Source organism: Megalopta genalis, chromosome 4, assembly GCF_051020955.1.
Source record: "Megalopta genalis isolate 19385.01 chromosome 4, iyMegGena1_principal, whole genome shotgun sequence".
In the NCBI taxonomy this organism is placed as follows: Eukaryota; Metazoa; Arthropoda; class Insecta; order Hymenoptera; family Halictidae; genus Megalopta; species Megalopta genalis.
This window is the reverse complement of record NC_135016.1, coordinates 22,353,623-22,368,551: the sequence shown is the minus strand read 5'-3', so window position 1 is coordinate 22,368,551 and position 14,929 is coordinate 22,353,623. Positions and strand designations below refer to the sequence as shown.

Here is a 14,929-nt window from a genome sequence, read left to right as displayed (position 1 = left end):
CGCAACGGCAATTGATAACCGTCCGACCGATAATCAATTACCATAAATCGCCGACATCCCGACGCGCCGTCGCGGCTCCTTCCTTTTGTCGTCTGCGCAAATCGCTCGTTTTTACGGGACGGACTCAGGTGAGCACGTTCTATCCGCAAACAGTCATCAATCCGACAATTAATCTTGTCGGATGAATGGGAAAATAACCGGCGAGTATAAGAAACATCTGTCCGGCTAACGGCGCGTAACGGAGTTCCGGAGGAAACTCTTTACAAGTAAATTCTCCCTAATTCGCGATCGGATCGTGCACAAAAATCGACTACATATTTCGGAGGAGGAGATGCGATTATTCTATGTACAGTAAATTCTCTCTAATCGACGCTCAGATCGTGCACGAAAACGGACGATTTCGGAAGAGGAGATACGGTTATTCGAACCTTGCGGCACATTTTTATAGTCGTCGATTGTCAACGATTATAAAAAAAGAGAGATGCAGGGTTCAAATAATCAAGAGAGAGCAAAGAGTGCGAGTGCGAGAAAAAGAGCGAGAACAAGAGAGAGAGAGAGAGGGGGGAAGAGAAAGAGTGTAAGAGCGATAGAGAGAGAGCAGAGTGTGCGAGAGTTTTTGTTCTTTTTTGTATGCAATCTGAGCGTCAGTTAGGGAGATATTACTGTACAAGGCTCGAATAATCGTGCAGCCTCTTCCCAAATTGCCAAATTTTGTAAGTAAGTATTTTAAGTATTTTAACGATCTGAAAATGGTTTTCGCGACCCAGAGTCCCCCCTTTTTGTTTCAGAACTTGACACACCACCGTAATTCGATGATAGTTTCCTGCATGATCCCACTAAACTAACTTAGCACAGTCGAGTAGTGTTGCAATTGTCCTTGCAATTTTGATATTACTTATTAATGCGATGGAAATCGGTGAAACAAGTAACTGTGGTTGCAAAAGTCAACGTCGAAACTATGAAACATTTGTACGAATGACGTATAATAATAATAATAAAAGTAATAAAAATAATAATAATAAACGAATATAAAGACTGTTAACGGTCCGACCGAAATGCTTCGCGAAATGCGCATAGTCGTCGCGAACGTGGCCGTTGAAGTTGTCTAAACCAACAACGAAACGTGATAAAATCTCTAAAATTATGCAAAAACCTCCGCCGCCTTAATTAAATAAAATTGATGATAGAGGAAAATTGTTGAAACGACGATCTCTGAAGAACAAGAATGCAAAATTCAATTCTGCAAAGATTGATTTAGTTAGAATTCCACTGACAACATTTTCGACGTTAGAAACAAATCAGTGCTGTCGATTTTCAAGATTTTCAAATATTTATCGGGTAATTCGCACGATACAATTTTAATTTATCCGAAATAAGAAAATGCGAGAAAACAGGAGTTTCGGAAACCTTGAAGCGTAAAGGCGTTCTAAGTGATTATATAAGGTAATCGAGGACGTCTCGAGTGTCGGATCCATTGGCCAAGTTTCCGAAATGGAAAACTATCGGCTAAACGACAGCCGTCGGACAGCTACGCGACGCCCGAAAGGAAACGGGCACGTAACCGTCGGATAACCCGTTAAGTAACTACTAGATATCCATTAGCACTTCGTGACACGCGGTTCAAACAGAGCCATTACGCTCCTCTATGTCAACTCATGGAAATACTTTTGATTGTTTGCATTACATAAATATCAATACGGTCGCCGTGTGGTTTGAAAATTTTACGCACACTTACGACGATTATACAGGGTGTCCCAAAAATGTATCGCAATTCGGAAACGAGGGATTCCTGAGGTTATTCGAAGTAACTTTTTCCTTTGCGAAAATGCGATCCGCGGCTTTGTTTACGAGTTATTAACGAAAAACAGTGACCAATGAGAGGCGAGTTCTCGCGCCAGCTGAGCCAACGAGAGGTGGAAGCCCAGGACCGCCGGTTGGCTTGGCCGCCTAGCGCTAGGCGAGCTCGCCTCTCATTGGTCAGCGTTTTTCGTTAATAACTCGTTAACGAAGCCGCGGATCGCATTTTCGCTAAGGAGAAAGTTGCTTCAAATAACCCGAGGAACCTCCAATTTCTGGATTGCGAGACATTTTTGGGACATCCTGTATATTGTCACTATTCGCTTATTTGTATCGTGTAAAAATCTACCGAGTTAAAATCTACGACATTCGAACGAGTTCTAAAGAAAACGCGGTTCATTTCCGTGTCTTTAAGATCGCTGTAATAATGTTTGCTGCGTAATAACGGCACAAGATCAATAATAAGGATCGATGGAAAATTGCATCGAATACCGGGAAGCACAACGCAAGACTTCGACAGTGTCAAAGCAACGATTTCGTTTCCGAGCAAAACCGCAAATAAATAAAGATTCGCGATGTCTATTATTCGTCTCGGTTCCGCTAAATAAACTGTTCCGGCTCTGCGAGACTTTTGTAGCCAATATGTCAACGATTAAAAATATCTGCGAAGTACGACGTTTTGCCAGTAGTATATTAAAGTTGTCAGCGGACCGTAATGTCAAGGTGTGACGGCATCCGTCCGTCGGTCACGACGACGACGGACGTCGAAATAGACGCGACGCGACGGTGCAGGATATCGTCGGCAGACCACAAAGTGTTAAATAAAAGGGAGACCGCCGCGGTGGAATATTTCGAAAATATTCACGCAACGTTCGCGAAATAAAAAATATCGACGCGTTCACCGGCCAAGATCTATGTTCACGGAACGTTAAAACGCTCGGTTTAAACGTTCGCCGTTTCCACTTTTAATTACTATCTGCCGTCATTTTTTTCATTAAATATATATGTATATAAAAAATTTGTTTTTTTAAACGTATATTAATCTTTAATAGATCAACACGTTTAATTATTATCTGCCGTCATTTTTTTTCGTTAAATATATATGTATATGAAAACTTAAATAATTTGATTTTAAACATATGTTAATCTCTAATAGATAGATTAATCTTTAATAGATTAACATATATGTTTAAAAACAAATTATTTAAGTTTTAAAAAAATGTTAATCTTTAATAGATCAACATATGTTTGAAAACAAATTATTTAAGCTTTTATATACATATATATTTAATGAAATAAGCGACGGTAGATAATAATTAAAAGTAGAAACGGTGAACGTTTAAACCGAGCATTTTAATATAGCAATAAAATCATAAATGAGTCAAATTGACTCGCTCCAGCAATATTGCTATTTATATAGAAAAACTTAAATCATTTTTTTTTTAAACATACCTTGATTTTTATTAGAATTATGACCAACACATATTTTAAATAACCACCATATATTTAAAAAGGATGACTTAAGTTTTTCTATATACATAGCAATATATATATATAACATACTATATATATATTAATATGTTAATATTATATATTAACTCTAGATCGCCTAATAGATATATTAATATATAATAGTTAATATATAATATTTCATTAAATATATATGTATATAAAAGCTTAAATAATTTGTTTTCAAACATATGTTGATCTATTAAAGATTAACATTTTTTAAAACTTAAATATATATATTAGGCGATCTAGAGTTAACTAACGACGCTTTCGACGACGCGCCGAAACCGCAAAAAAACAGCCGTAGAAGACTCGCAGTCGGAACAGCGGTGTCGCGCAGTTAATTGGAAAGAGTCCGTATTCCCGGGCTGTTGCGTAATTACCAAAAAATTCATTCGGCGTCGAGGGGAGGTGGGAGGGGTGAAAGCGTTCGAACGACAAAGAATGAGAGATATCACAAAGGGCATAGGCGAAGAATAGATAGTTCGCCGGGGAATCGAGGAGCCGTTCCACGGGCTCCTCGATGTAACCGGCGCGGCGCGGGTGCACCGTGCCACGGGTTCGAATCTATCTATCGGTATAGAGAATCAATCGATCGGCGACGGTTAACGGACAACGGTTGCCTGACTCCGGAGACGAATAGCGAGAGTCAACCTTTATCCAATCCCCGTCGACTTTCACTCGTCGCCTCGTTACTCGCGTTCGCGAAAACCGTTCGATCCGACCGCGGAGGACATCGCGCGGCTTGGCAAGAAGAGAGGCAGGACGCGCGGCAGGAGACGAGGGCGAGAGACGAGGCGAGAGACGAGGCAACGGCGTTATTAGGAGCCCGAGAGAGGCAGTCGAGCAAACAATTCGAACTTTCCACTCCCGGGTAAGAGAGTTCGAAGCGATCGGGGGCGCGCACCGTTAACAGGAGGACGCGAGCAAGCAACAACCGCCGCGAAACACCGAATGGAAGACGATGGGAACAGGAGAAACTGCGTGGAGCAAGGGGTGCAGCGAGGGGTGGGCGAGGGGAAACGGAAGCGCGGGGGGACGGGGGGGGCGGGAGAAGACAGATCCCGGGAAACATCGGCGTCAATAATCGTGGATCTTCAAGAAACCGGAGAGGCGGTGGGGATGAATAGACGGGAAAGGGAGGAACGATCGCGGAAAGAAAAACAAAGAAGGAGCGAGGACCGGTAATGCGAGTCGAAGAAAGGAGAAAGACTCACGAGTGGTTCTGTTGCTGGATGAAATTGAATTCCTCTTTGATCCTCTCGCAAGTGTCAGCCACCGTGAATTTCAGCCCTCCCGCAGCCCCGCCGCTTCCTCCGCCACCCTGGAACAAAAAAATATATATATGTATGTATCGTATATACGTATATATACCGTATATATGTCTGGTGTCTGCCGGAGAAGGGGAATTCGATTAGCATACGGGACAAAGCTGCCGCGAAAAAGAACCGGAAATAGATCGGACGAACGGGGGCTGCGATCGTAAACGCACTTCCGAATCTACGGTTCGTGTTTAACCTCCGTGTGCCGGTTCGAAGATGAAACCTGCTCTTCCGCGAGGACTCGGATCCAGGCTTTATTAACGCGTTGATTTTACACCGAGTAATCACGGAAGCTCGATAAGATCAAAGCTATTTACTTAGTCGGACGAAGTCCGAGAAGTTAAGCTCGATTTCCTTGCGCTTTGCGGGTGGGAGGGGGAATGAGGGAATTTGATTATATTTCATTCGTCAAGGTAAAAGGTGTAACGAAATTGCGAGCGATACAACGGTCAACGCGTAATGATAATGGTTTTTTGATTGAATTGCTGCCAAGTGCTTTGCCAATCGCAATAACTCGGAAGATATTGCAGCACTGTTTCTTGAACATGGCTCCTTTATATCGTACTTTTAACGGGTATGAATATCAACCCTTAGCACTCGGAAGATTTTTCTTTTTTTATGTAGGTGTTTATCAGCAAATCGGAGTAAATTTTCGATAATATTGCGATTCTGCTGTGCAGGGTTGAATTTAAATAGAAACCATTGCGCTGCTGGGAGCATTTTGTAGAAATTAATGGATCATAGATTTTGTGGATAATAATATAATATAATAATATATAATAATACATAATAATATAATATAATATTATAATAATATATAATAATACATAATAATATAATATAATATTATATTATACATATAATATAATATAATACATAATAATATAATAATATATATAATATAATATATAATATATATGATATAATAATATAATATAATTTAGTGTCGCCGTATCGACGACATCGGAGTGCAAAGGGTTAAGTAGTTGGTAGACAATTTCATTCGCTGAACTTCTACAAAATTTTTATAAGTTCTCAAAGAGAACGCATTTCGCCAATAAAATATTGTCTAGAGTCAGTTTTTCGGATAAAATTCGAATAAGAAGTTCATGCTATATGACAATAACAATTTCATCCATATCTCGAATAACTATTTCGATTATTAAATTGCGTATTTTATACATTTCCGACAAATATTATTTAGCGCACTTAAAAATAGTAGAGAGAACTGAAAAAACATTCAGATGATTAATATTTTGTTTCGATACCGATTATTCGAATATAACCATGAAAATTCGCTAAATATTGCATCGACGAAAAACCGAAATACATAATCTCTAGCACAGAGCAACGGTCTAACGAAACCGCGCGTAAATTTCAGATCGTTCAACGCACCATTCCGCTCTCGCAAAACAATCTAAACAAAATCGATACTTGTCTGCAAAAAAAGCACAGAGAGAAACAGAAATTCCACCTTAATTATTACCGCGAATAGCTCTTAAACTGTAATCAATGTCCGAGGCGAGTACATACATACATACATACATACATACATACATACATACATACATACATACATGTAACCTACGTATGAAACCCGATCTTGCTTCTAACTATGAAAACACGCAGCTCGCGGTCTTCATTTCTAATTACGTGGCTCGAAGTGTTAGAGTGGTCTATGATTACCTCAAAGAACCGCCTACGCCGAGCAGTTTCCAGCCGAAACAAAAATCTCGGGGTATCAGATGTCCGAGCAACTTCAGTGGGGTTAACAAGCGAGATCTTTCTTTCCCACTCTGGCGTGTCTCGCTCCCGCCTCGTTCTCGCCGAGATTATGCAACACGAACGATAACGTCGATGCCCAGGCCAGCAGAGAGAAAGACGGGGCAACGGAGAGTGAGAGCGAGGGAGAACGAGAGATAGAGAGGGAGAGAGAAAAAAAGAAAAAGTGCGAAAGCTAGAGAAAGAAAGAGTGCGAGAGCGAAAGAGAGAGAGAGAGAGAAAGAGAGAGAAAGAGTGCGAGAGCGAGAGAGAGAGAGAGAGAGAAAGAGAGCAGAGACTGCGAGAAAGGGCCAAAGAGAGAGAAAGAGCAGAGAGTGCGAGAGAGGGAGCAAGGGAGAGCAGAGAGTGACAGAGAGCGAAACAGAGCAAAGAGATAGCGAAAGAGAGAGAGAGAGAGAGAGCAAAGAGTGCGAGAGAGGTAGGGGAGAGCAGAGAGAGAGCTAAGAGTGCGAGAGACAGAGAGGGGGGAGAGCAGAGAGTGAGAGCTAAGAGTGCGAGAGAGAGAGAGGAGAGCAGAGGGAGAGAGAGAGAGAAAGAGAGCTAAGAGTGCGAGAGAGAGCGAGGGCGAGAGCTAAGAGTGCGAGAGAGCAGAGAGAGCGAGATAGAGCAGAAAGAGCGAGAGAGAATGGAAGAGAGCGAGAGAAACATAGCAGAGAGATAGCGAAAGAGAGAGAGAGATCAGGAGTGCGAAAAAGAGCGAGAGAGAGAGAGAGAGAGCAGAGAGTGCGAAAAAGAGCGAGAGAGGGAGAGAGTGCGAGAGAGAGAGAGAGCAAAGAGTGCGAGTGCGAAAGAGAGAGTGAAAGCAAGAGCGAGAGAGAGAAAGAGTGCAAAAGCGATAAAGAGAAAGAGTGCGAGAGAGAGAGAGAGAGAGAGAGAGAGAGGAGTGGAGAAAGGGAGAGGTAGGTTGCATGGACAAAACACGGTGGAAAAATCTCGTTAAAGGGCGCGGAAAAACGGGGAAATCTCGTTACACGGGAGACCAGGTACACGGTCGCGTTTCGCGTTACACTGGACCACGAGCCTCGCCGCGAATAAATCCTAACAAATCCGAATTTAAAGGGGAGACCGCGATCGTGGTCTCGTTCTTTCGCTCGGTTCGGGTACAGAGGCCTGTAAACCGTAACGAGGTTAAAGTCGAAGATGACAAGCAACCAGCATCAAATGGCCTTCGGCCGCATAAGGCACACGTAGAGACGCGAGGGAACGAGCGAGCGAGCGAACGAACGAAGGAAGGAACGAGCGAGGGAACCAGGTATAAAATACGAGCGTCTCCGCGGGCTCGGAGGTAGGAGAAGCAAGGCCTGAAGAGGCAAGGATGAAGGGCCATGAAGGCGTTCTTAATGAGACCCATTCCACCAGGTAGCACGAGGTTTCTGAATCCACGGGTTCTTCAGCCCGGCCGGCGCGCGGCGTGTACCAGCCGTGCCGCTCTACCGCTTCAAATTACGGAGAAAAGGATCGAGTCTTCCCGATGACAGTAATGATTACGTTACACACCGCCGTCCGCGGTCATGTCAATCGAATTTCGTGAGTGCACTCGAACATGCCTTCTCGCTCTCCCGGGGATCTTGAGAGCAACCGATCCTCCCCTTCGGCTACGCGTGCTTCTTTCCAACGGATTTTTAGCCCGAGGGGAAAAATGATTTCGGTATCTCCCTCTCCTTTCTCCTTCGACGCGTTGTCGCGACGATTCGCGAGGATGACTGACGCTCGCGTGATTTCTCTTTGATCTACGCGTTGAGAAGTACCTATTATGGAACACCGTTCGATCGCGACGCCTCGATGAAACGGCCGTATAAACAATATAATAACAATTATCTAATTGTTATTATATTGTTGTTGTTATTATATTATCTAATTATTTAATTGCGTATCAAGGGGGGCGTAACTGTTCTTAAATGTTCTGCCCATATTTTTGGACATTGTTCTTTATGAAATCGCTTGAGCGAATACTTGATTATATAAATAATCAGCTGTGAAAAAAATGTTCGTTGCGGGTGTTGCCAAACGGGCGCATACTGTTCCATATCGTGTACTTTTCAATCCCTTCGTCGTCCCGATTTATGGGACAGTCGGTATTCGTGATTCATAATCGATGTCCCTATTTTGGAACGAGCATTTCAAATGCATTGGATACGGAACACGAGATCGCGGTATGAAAACAGCGTTCCTACGTAGGTACATGTATGCTCGTTCCTTAATAATTCACGCGTATTATCTTCGATTCGTGTTAAATAAATATTTCGAAGTTCGTCGCGTTATCCGGTGAACATCGACCTATCGAACAGCGTTATAAATATTCGATGATAACACTTTTGATTGTATCAGCTGGTTAATCCTTTACCAGTTAGCTGTTTTCGACGAGCATACTTTTCGTCATGAAGAAATGACAATATTTTCTGTTCTATTCGTCAAAAATAGCTAATTGGTTGATAACTTTAGCTAAAAGCTAAACTGATACATGTTATTCCGTAACAATAACAAGATTGTAAGTAAATAAAAAAAGATTTTCGGATGAAAACAATTTTACAATTTCAGTAAGTGTAAAAGAAGAGATCAGAAATCGGTCATTTCGATTGGTTTCGATTAGTTCTCTAATATTAACCCTTTGCACCCGAGTGGTGACTCAGTGGCACCGCTAAAATTTGTTACATCACGTTTCAAGATAATTTTCATATTAACAAACTTTAGATTTAAAAAATTGTTAAGAGTATAATTGTTGTGCGAATAGCAAGATTGTAAGTAAATAAAAGAAGATTTTCAGACAAAAGATTTTGCTATGAAAACATTTTTACAATTTCAGTAAACGTAAAAGAAGAAATCAGAAATCGGTCATTTCGATTGGTTTGGATTAGTTCTTTAATGTTAACCCTTTGCACTCGAGTGGTGACTCTGACGCACCACTAAAATTGTTACACCACTTGCCAAGACAATTTTTACATTATCAGAGCTTAGATATAAAAGATCGTTAAAAGTCTAACTGCTGTATGAGTCACAAGACTCAATTTCATATGCATGAAATGGACTTTTGCATATAAAATGAGGCACCGCTAAAATTAGTTACATCACGTTTTAAGATAATTTTCATATTAACAAACTTTAGATTTAAAAAACTGTTAAGAGCGTAACCGTCGCGCGAGTCCCAAGAGTCAATTTCATATGCATAAAATGCATTTTATCCTATAAAATAAAAACACTACAAGCGAGAAAAATGATTTAATATTTACAGTTAAAAAATAGCATCGAGTGCAAAGGTTTAAAAAAGAAGTCTAAAAAGACGCTGTACACGAACAGAACATCGTACATATTTTTTGTACACGGGGTCGCATTCTCGAAAGCGATGACGAGAGATCGGCCAATTTCCGATTTAATTTCCATTGTCGCGATCGTTCGCAGTCTCGGCGAAGCGTTTCCGCGAATAAAACGGATGGGATCTTTCTCGCAATCAAATCATTAATCCGATACGCTTACCGAAAGGTGGGGTGGGGGACGCGGGGAGGACACGGGGCGGACCGGGGCTCGGCGTCATCGAACGTCAATATTGCGCATCAGCGTGAAAACAAGAGGGAATTTCGGGGCGAATGACAAAATCGCCCGATAAAGAGAAATATTCCCAGCCGGGCGGCGTTAAATGGTCAATGACTGTCCACCGGCTGGAAAATTCCCAGTTTTCGGGGCAACCGGCAGCCTCTCTCTCCCGTAGAATGATTTGGCCACTTGTTGAATTCGAAACGGGGAGTAGTTGTCGGTGGTAAAATGGTTTGAGAACAGATCGGGGAAGAGGACGCCGGTGGGCCTCACTTGTTGCAATCATCAAATGGAACAGTCATCGAACAGGTTGTTGTTCCGATGGTTAACCCGGCAGCGTACACACATCCGTTATGTGATACGGCTAGCCGACGACGATTCGTTTCCATGAAAATTTTCGCGCTGCGCTGTCGGCTTTTCGCCGTCGACGATAACTCGTGCTATCGATCCGAAAACTTGTCACTGAAAATTTCTTTGTAATGCTCGGAAATGATTGGACGCGACATCGTAATAAAGCGATCGGTGGACGCGCCCCGTTTTTTTTTTCAACCAAATTCGATCACATTTATCGGGTCGTATTTACGCTCGCACGCGAAAGTATCCGAACGTTTACGCGTTTCTAACGTTCGATTAATAAAATATATGTGTTAAATCGAAGCGTTCGATATAATATGTAACAAGGGACACGTGAACAAGGGACGGGTCTTAAGACTGCGTGAGCAAAATTAGAAAATAATTCAACGATATATAGCGTTTTTACAGTACATTTATTGTAAACAGGTGCCAGGAATGGTTCACGAAAGTATTCGAACGAAACAATTGATAGTTATTTAAATTGAACGATTGAAGGTTTTAATAGGAAGTTGATCCACCTTTTGCTTTTATAACAGCCCTAAGTCTGTTTTCCATTGAGTGGGCCAACTTAGAAGTAACATTTGCATCTATCGATTGTCATATTTCAACAATATTTCGTTTTAACGCTTCTTTCGAAGTAATAACCGTATTTCTTAATCGTCTTTCTACTTCATCCTATAAATAAATATATATTATATGTATAATAGTAATATAATAGTAATATAATAATAGTAATATAATAGTAATATAATATATATTTATTTATAGGATGAAGTAGAAAGACGAAAATATCTCGCAATCCAGAAATGGGAGGTTCCTGAGGTCATTTGAAGCAACTTTTTCCTTTACAAAAAGTTTCTCCGAGGCTTCGCTTACGAGTTATTAATGAAAAACAGTGACCAATGTGACGCGAGCTCAGCTGGGGCGAGGCGACCGAGCCAGTCAGCGGAACTGGGATTCGACCGCCTCGACCGCTGGCGCCGTTGACTCGGCCGTCTCGCACCAGCTGAGCACGCCTCTGATTGGTCACTGTTTTTCGTTAATAACTCGTAAACGAAGCCGCGGATCGCATTTTCGCTAAGGAAAAAGTTGCTTCAAATGGCTTCAGGAATCCCCTACTTCCGGATTGCGAGACATTTTTGGGACACCTTGTATATTATAGTAAGTACCAGGATTGGGCATTGTTCCAATCGTTTCGAATATAAATAGTTATCTAGAATAATTATTTTATTCGAATGGTAATCGTTCGTTGTTCGCGACAAATTATTCGATCTATTTGTTCGAATAGTTCTTCAGTTTTTATTCGAATAAATTATTCGTGGTCGAAGGCAAGAGTGAAACACAAAAATCTTTCTCTCTGTAACAATATTAGCAAGACGTAACTTAAGAATAAAACACGTGGTTACAGTTGCTGACTTTGCTTTCTTCGGCATTCCGAGTCCCACGTTTATGGAATATTAATTTTAGCGTGAAACGACGTGCTGTGCACAAATGTTGCACAAACAAAATTGAGTCTTACGGGGAAGAAAAGCAATTTAACCGCGACACGAATTGGAATCTGCTTTCACTCGATGTATCGTCGAAATTGGCGGGACTTTCGCCGCTAGCGAGAAAATACGAACATTGTTGCTAAATATCTTGTAACCGATGGACGGTTCTACGCTTTCGGATTTATGTAACGTAGGATCGCAGATGTTCGTCCGCGTTTCGCAAAGTTGCAACGAAATCGATGCACGTGATCCCGAATTAATTGCAGCTGGCGTAAGTTGAATAAAAAGATTCTACCGACCTCGCTGGTATCGGCGCGTTAAAAATACCTGGCCGGATCGAGAAATATTTTCAGCTCGATGCTGCTTGTATCCGACATCGCCGGAAAAATCGATAAAAATTAAAGCGTTTCTATGACATCCTGACACCGGCGTGACACAAGTGACAGTTTGCTGGCATCCTCTCCGCGGCGTACAAACTTAGAGAACTCAATTAGGTCAGCCGTTACTAAATTTTTGGTCATCGAAGCGGTTCGGCTTATTTCGTCGCCCGAGTTTTCCCCAAATAATCGTCTCTACTAAAAATACTCGTGGCCGTTTCGGAAGCGCGCGAACGTTTCAAGTTATTCGTTGCAAATAAATCTCAACTTTTCCACGAAGACTCGAACATTCTTGGAATTTGAAAAGCACAAAGTAGGAACGAAATTATTTATCGCCGGTATAATGATCACAATTGTAAATTAACGAGGCAAAGTGGTTAAATAACTTGCCCGGCCTGTGAAATTCACGTAAAAAATGAATAGAATGAAAAGATATGCAAATTAGCAAATTCTTTGCTTGAAACTGAAAAAAGTGAGATAAAATGTGACGAGATTAAGATTAAATTCTTTACACCGCTCATAAATAAGTAAGTAAATTATAAATTAAATAAATATAATATATATATATAAATAAATATATAAATAAATAAATTATAAATTATAAATTATAAAATAAGTAAAAGTTAACAGGATAAAATAAGACCTTCTGGAGGCTAAAATTCATTTGTTTCATTCTTCATTTTTGCATCATTCTTTATTTGTTTTTAGACTTTCGGATAAAAATTCGTAAAAATCAATCGCCCGATTCGATAATACATACTTATACAATAAACAATGAATTTCAACATTACACCGAATCGATATTTATCATAAAAGATGAACATTTCTAAATTGTAATATTACGCCTGCGCGATGCAACGCTAATGAAACGAACCTAAATTAGAACAGCTGATATTGCGTCGCGCAAAAATATGCTTTCCAGCGCAACTAATAATTTCAACGAATCCTCTATTTAATAACAAAGCGTTGCTCAACTCGATCGTTTGCTTTCCAATGCATGCTCTTCCAGTCTCGACGAACGATTCGCGCGAATATCTAGCGCGAAACAGCCGATGCATTCGGAAACGCGGGTAACGACGAGGTTCGACACCTACGACGAGCAACATCCGCGTCGCCGCGAATTATAGGAAGTCGGACAAGTGTTCCGGCGAGCGATTTTCCTTCGTCGGCGAGCGGTGATCAACGGAAACCATCGTCGAAAATGTCCGGGCCGCCTTCCCCGTCCGACAGGGAACGGGCGGTGCACGCCGGGGCGACGCATGAATTTTTTCCTCGTTTTTCTCTCTTTCCTTTAATTACGTGGCCCCTCTTTCTTCCTTTCTTTTTTTCGATGGTTCTTTGACGCGACTATCGGATTTTGCTCTTTGAGCTTAACGATTCACACATATTCACCGGCGCTCAAGCGGGCGCGGGCGCGCGCGCGCGCGCGTGCGCGAAAGACGAGTCAGTCGTCGCGCGTCAATGCTCCGCGCTGATCAAAAGGACGATTCGTAATCGTAAAAATCAATTTTTCAATAATTCTCTCCTTTGCCTCGGTCGCGAGCCGTCCAATCATCCGTGCGTTTCACCGGCTCTGTCAAAACTGTTATTAACGAGGGAAGACAAAAGTCTTCCGTTCCCGAGGCGTACCGACGCGCGCGCGCGCGCGCACGCGAGAGAGAGAAAGAAAGAGAGAAAGATAGCGAGAGAAACAGACTGAACCAGAGAGAGAGAGAGAGAGAGAGAGAGAGAGAGAGAGCGAAAGAAACAGAGTGAACCAGAAAGAGAGAGAGAGAGAGAGAGAAAGAGCGAGAGAGAATGGAAGAGAGCGAGAGAAACGTAGCAGAGAGATAGCGAAAGAGAGAGAACAGGAGTGCGAAAAAGAGCGAGAGAGAGAGAGAGAGAGTAAAGAGTGCGAGAGAGAGAAAGAGAGAAAGTTGGCGAGAGAAACAGAGTGAACCAGAGAGAGAGAGAGAGAGAGAGAGAGAGAGAGAGAAAGAGAGAAAGATAGCGAGAGAAACAGAGTGAACCAGATAGAGAGAAAGAGAGAAAGATATTAGAGAAACAGAGTGAACCAGGTAGAGAGAGAGAGAGAGAGAGAGAGAGAGAGAGAGAGAGGGAGGGAGAGGGAGAGAGAAAGCACGCTCCTGGCCGCGTTTCTATGTAACGCGGCCTTTGTATTCATTGTCTGCCCGATTCCCCTTTCACACCAATGAGATCAATGAAGGAGCACGCGTCCGTTCATGTGTTTGGCAGCGCGCGTGTGCGCGGCTGGGTGGGTGGACGGGTGCGCGCACGCAGGATCGCATCGAAAAACCGGCTGGTTCACTTTGTTGCCGGGAGATAATGGCCGCGCGAATCGTAAATAAGGTAATAGGTCTTCGGAGAGCCGTCGATCGACCAAAGGCCGGATGACGTAAGCGAGAAGCCCCTTAAGGGCGCGCTCAAAACTTCCAGGAAAAGGACGATTGATTGAAACGCGTGTGTGGTCGAACACGGCTGACCCTTTGGCTTCCAAGTGGAACATTTTTGCGAGGTCCGATCGTGCCCGAGATAAAAACGTCGAACGAGGACGCGAACCCTTTCGATGCGGAGTCCCTTTGCTCTCGGGGTCGTTAATCCACTTTCAAAAAGTCGATCCCTTCTCGGCGTATCCCGGAAATATTCGTTTCCCGGAGAAATTCGAATGTACGGGACCGTTCCAAAGTAGAATTCGAACGTATGTATGTGTATATGTATATGTATATGCTTGCGAATGCCGACGGAATCTGTTACGGATCGTTATTTTTTA

At 42.3% G+C, this 14,929-nt stretch overlaps 1 protein-coding gene across 7 annotated transcripts in view; it reads right to left on the bottom strand.

Annotated features, from left to right (window-relative positions):
* Positions 1–14,929, bottom strand: part of gro (TLE family member transcriptional corepressor groucho) — a 224,795-nt gene that overhangs the window by 151,871 nt on the left and 57,995 nt on the right. For all 7 annotated transcript variants that reach the window (XM_033467812.2, XM_033467811.2, XM_033467816.2 and 4 more), the window contains exon 3: positions 4,524–4,630. In XM_033467812.2, coding sequence (XP_033323703.1) covers positions 4,524–4,630 — 107 coding nt within the window. The remainder of the gene's footprint in view (positions 1–4,523; positions 4,631–14,929) is intronic.